We start from the raw sequence: 5,099 nt of genomic DNA, 5'->3' as shown, positions 1-5,099 counted from the left end.
GTAGAGTCACTCCTCCAGGCTATTAATTTTTATACATTTCACTAGTAGTGACATAATTCTTTCTTCTTTTCTTATAAAACTAATAAAACTAATAGAAGAAGCACTATTCTGTCTCAGTGTCCTAAATGGAGGATGAAAGGTCTGGGCAGTCTCCACTTCTCCAAAAAATTCCTGCCTGAGCATATTCAAAGGTCTGGGTGGCCCTCATACATACACAATGATCCAGGAGGATCAACAGTTGCCACATCTAATAGAGCCCACTATATTTCAACAACAGTAAAGACAGGCTTGTCTTCTGAATTTAATTTTTTTTAATTGGCAAATCAAATAATGGAAAGTATACATAATTTCAACCAGCTTACACTGTTAATACTGGCTCTCAAATGTTCTAAAATAAGAGGTTTTTAACAGAAAAGCTAAGCTTTCTAAACCACATACTAACAAGTATGTTGTCAATAAAACTTCATACAAATTAAAACTATAAAAATGCAAAGATTTCAAACAAGAAACTGACAGACAAAATAGTTTTCTTACTGCCCGTGATACCTTCCTTCATATACAAATATAAATGCCTCACAACAAATTTTATTTTAATACCAAAAAAGCCCCTCTTCAACCAGTGCCAAAGTTGCTCAAGAAAATCTTATTTTTGAAGTGTGAAATCATTACACAATAAGACAAATGAGTTCACACTGAAAAAAAGAAGTCAGGGTGTACAGACCAACTTCATCTGTTCATTGCTTTTCTAAAAAAGGAACATCCTATTGCTTGAAGTAGCAGACAACCCATGACAAGGCAACATTTTACTTTTAAAATAGTAAGTTCAGCTGTTTTCTATCAGTACAAGTGGGCTGCAACTTGTGAATCGAAGTCAACTGTAGACATAACTGTAAATGGTTACCTCCCATGCAGGGACATTTTCTCTGAACTTCTCATTTACCATGCAGCAGATTGACATTAAATATGCTTTACTGGACACCTCTGAGGAATAATTCATCCACAGGTAATTTTCAAGATACTGGCTGTGAAGAGACAAAGAATATGTCATTAGTTCCTACTACCCACATAAACTGCCACTGATCTCAAAAAAACAGCAGTTATCCACAGATTTGGGGGAGGGTTAAAAATCATCTTTATGATTTGCAAGTAGTTCTCGAGATTACCTCTAGTCAAGGTCACTATCACTAAACTTATTAATATCAAGCTTAGGGAGGCATTACATATGGAGGGAAAAATGAATTACTCATGCACCAGTCTTGCTGTAACAAGCCTGGAGGCTAATTAATGCTGATTTTCCAGGGGGAAGGGAATAAACAAATTTACTGCACATGCCATAAACTTCAAACACTTCCTATATTTCTCAGACGCAAGTGCCAACTTTCTTATGTAAAGTACGATGGCATAACAAATACTTCATCAATTATTATATATATTCTATTACATCAATATTTTCCAACAACGTATCCCTTTAATATGACCAATTGCTTCCCTCTTGACTGTGCAAAATAAAGCCACACCTAGTCATATCCTCCCCACTTTTAAGACCCCATTCAAGCTACTGCTTTATAGGCCTAGACTTAAGGTAATTATGCAGGGAAAGGGAAAGCTTAATTTTCCTGTAACATCCTAAACAGGGAGATACTTTTCTTTTTGTGAACAGTAGGCTTTTCCTTCCCGTGGAAAACAAGTGGTTCCAATTCAGACAAAGAGTAATTCCTGCCCTTACTTTACCCTCCTGGAGCAGTGCAGGGAAGTTATTTTAGTGCTTTTACTAAACTCTGTAAACCCTTGCATGCTAAAGGGTGCATGCAAGGAAATTTTACAGGCCTCCATGATATTCTGACCTTTTCCATAGGCTTTTCTCAAATAGGCTGATCTCAAATTAACTACTTAACCAACTAACACCTACATAACTCAAAACACTGTGAAGTAGAGAAACATAAGACACAGAAAATATTCTGAGTAAATCTTGCTTCTTTAAAAAAATTAAGTTACAAAACAATTAAAAGAGATAATTCAGAGGATCTCTGCACAGCTTTTGCCTTACAGATAATACCTTGCAAGTTACACATACAGGCTTGCAGAACTGGACCCAGATTATGGAGACTGATCTGCCCACAGGGAGAGAAAAAAAGCCTAACAGACATCAGGGACTCTACTGTACACTTTAAGATACCTCTGCATCCAAATAATATGTGGGGGTCCAATTATCCCCTGCATCCAAATAATTGGGAGGTCCAATTATCCTCAACTAGGAAAGCGGTAGCTGTGATGAGACCTCAAAGATAGGAAAGCGGTAAACTGAGTCAAGATAAGGTAACCTGGGGCTCTGGTAGGAGGCAAGATGAAGGATATGGGTCTTATGAAAGTAGACAGCATATCCTGAGAAATTCTATAAATTATTCACGATAAGTTAAAGGGGTTCACTAGAAAAATTAAAATGGTGTAACTAGGCAGCATTTCTTTACAGCAAGGGTGTCAAACATACATGGTTCCTAGAGGGGCTGGGAATTCTGGGAAAGGTCAAGCAGGGACAGGACCGACCAGCAAAATCCAGAATACAAGTCCTTGCAGCAACACTAACTCCCACAGCTCTCTGATGCCATTTGCCCTGCCACTAGAATGTCGGGATCCAGACCTACCCCAGGATGCGGAGGTGAGTTTTGATAACCTTGCTTTACAGTGATGTGAATGAATGCCATGGGAAAATAAAGTTAACAGGAACTTAAATTGCAATTTTGACTTGAACAAGTCTCATTCAACTTATCTTTTTAAACAAACAAAAATGAGGAAAAATCCAAGATTTTAGAAATGAATATTTCCCCCTTCAAATTATCCTATTTCTCTAATCAGCAGTCCCCCTAGCATATCATAATTCTTCCCAGTTTCTCTCCAGCAGGAGTTTATAGTTGATGCAGAAGTGCATTTCACCAAGAGACCTTTCAATCTCAATCTACCTACCCAAAAAGGTGGACTTAAAAATAATAACCAAAAATTAAATACCAATTAATATTGGTTGGTACTTAACACACATTTTTATATGCACGCCACTATAATCTGACATTTTTTTAAAAATTATTTTTAAAACACAAGTTTTCCAATTCCTGTCAGGCAAAGAAAATTGGAAAGTCATGTTGCTGTTCTTAAAATTACAGCATTGCTACAAATTTCCTCACACTTTGATGCAAAGACTTCCACTGGCTTCAGAAGATTTTGAATCAAGGTCTAAGGAGGCATCCTAATTTTTAGAACCAAATTTATCATTATTCCATGCATATTTGGTACTCCTTTTGTGCTGTAAGTTTATCTGCATTAGAAATTTAGCAGCATGAAAAAAGACCTCCTAGAAAGCACTATTTATGTTTATGGAATTAATCTTATATTATATTACACTCTATGGAATACATTTTCTTATGTGCCTCATCATGGACTTAACTAGGGTAGAAGTAATGGGTTATAATATACCTCTAAAAGTGATTTACTGTCCTGCATTTGTTTCTCACCTTTATTTCCATAGGCTTTTCTCAAATAGGCTGATCTCAAATTAAGTACTTAAACAACTAACACCTACCATAAATCAAAACACTGAGAAAATTAATTATTACTAAAAATAAATGTTATATTTCTTCAAAAACTTACCTAAACTCAAGCAGCATTATCTTTCTAATGGCAAATCTAAGAAGGAAAAAAACATAAATGAAACACAGAAAATAAAACAAACTAGTGAAAAGATAGGAGAACCAACAGATATACCAAGAATTCCCTCCAGGTGGTAGATCCTTTGCTCATCTCAAATAGAACGGAGGTAGAAAGTAAAGGGAAGAAGAACTCCAAACCCATGGACTGGGAAGCAGAGAGGAATCTCTACCTCTCAAAATTAGCAATCAGTAGAAAGACTGGCTCAGACCGAGACAAAGAACAGGAATGCAAAACTTGATTTATTCACTGTATCAGACCTTTGTTATGTCATACATCTAATAATATAGCATAAAGAAAACTCGTATTTAATCACAGAGATGACATACCACTGACTATAAGGGTTTACTAAACTTTTTGACTTTCTTACATATTTAGCTCAATAACATTTTAAGTAGCCTTCATGTTAATATAAATGTCTATAGTATAGGTAAGTATCTATAACAGAATCCATAAGCAAACATTAGAAATATTGTACTTACTTTGACTTAACGATTTCTTTCACATATACATCTTCAATAACCTATGTCAAAAAATTATCTCAATTAAAAACTGACACTTGTAGTTTGATTCATTTTTAAAACTCTACGGTTTTCAAAATCAAAAATGTTATTAACTGTATGCTCTAAGGTTATTACTATCACTTGATGAGCTCTCATCAGGAATATCTCAGCCCTGAGAGGAAGAGCAAGAGTTCCAAAGCATTTAAACACTCATAATAGGCATGCATTGATAAAGATTTTTCGGCAGATAAAGAAGGGTGGTTACTGACCTGCCACACCGATTGATACCAATCTGATTGCCCATTTACAGCCTAGCAGCTTGGAGAGCAGCATCCAGCTGGTAAGCCTGTTTGGGGGACGTGGGGGGAGACTGAGGCCCCCCGAGGTGAGGAATGGAGTGGAGCTGGGGAAGGGACAGGCGCTGCCCAGTCAGAGTGGGACACAGAACAGAGGCAGCAGCTTGTCCAGGGGGCAGGCAGCTCCTGCCATTGCGTGCTCCCATAGGGGAGGTCAGGAGGGCATGTGCCCCACCAGATCTATGCACAGGTGGAAGGTGGGCTGCTGCTGCATTGTCGGGGCTGGGGCTGCTCCAGCCTCTTCCCGGCGGATATGCTCAGGCCGGGGCAGGTGATAGTGGCACTGGGAGGCAGGGTTGGGAGGGCGGGGGAGGCTAGAACCACCCCAAAATTTGCCATGGCCCCCCTTCCCAGCACCACTGACCCTAGCCCACAGTCCCAACCCCTAGCACACAGCCTGCCCTTGCCCCATGCACAGATCTGGGAGGCGAGGAGGAGCACATGCCCCCTATGCCTCCCCAGGGGTGCATACAGTGGGGGGAGCTGCCCCCATCCCCCTAGACAAGCTGCCAGCTCCATCCTGCACCCCACCCCAGCTGGGCAG

The 5,099-nt window shown here is 39.1% G+C and overlaps 1 protein-coding gene across 1 annotated transcript in view; it reads right to left on the bottom strand.

Annotated features, from left to right (window-relative positions):
- The window catches only part of AQR (aquarius intron-binding spliceosomal factor), a 103,326-nt gene that overhangs the window by 96,154 nt on the left and 2,073 nt on the right, over positions 1-5,099 (bottom strand). Inside the window, exons 3-5 of the mRNA XM_019551765.1 lie at positions 4,179-4,219; positions 3,640-3,675; positions 902-1,022 (exon numbers count right to left, since the gene is read on the bottom strand). Coding sequence (XP_019407310.1) covers positions 902-1,022; positions 3,640-3,675; positions 4,179-4,219 — 198 coding nt within the window. The remainder of the gene's footprint in view (positions 1-901; positions 1,023-3,639; positions 3,676-4,178; positions 4,220-5,099) is intronic.

The sequence above is a fragment of the Crocodylus porosus genome, unplaced genomic scaffold (genome assembly GCF_001723895.1).
Source record: "Crocodylus porosus isolate Cpor-Errol unplaced genomic scaffold, CroPor_comp1, whole genome shotgun sequence".
NCBI lineage: Eukaryota > Metazoa > Chordata > Crocodylia > Crocodylidae > Crocodylus > Crocodylus porosus.
Note: the sequence above shows the minus strand (reverse complement) of the source record. Positions and strands in the feature narration are given on the sequence as shown.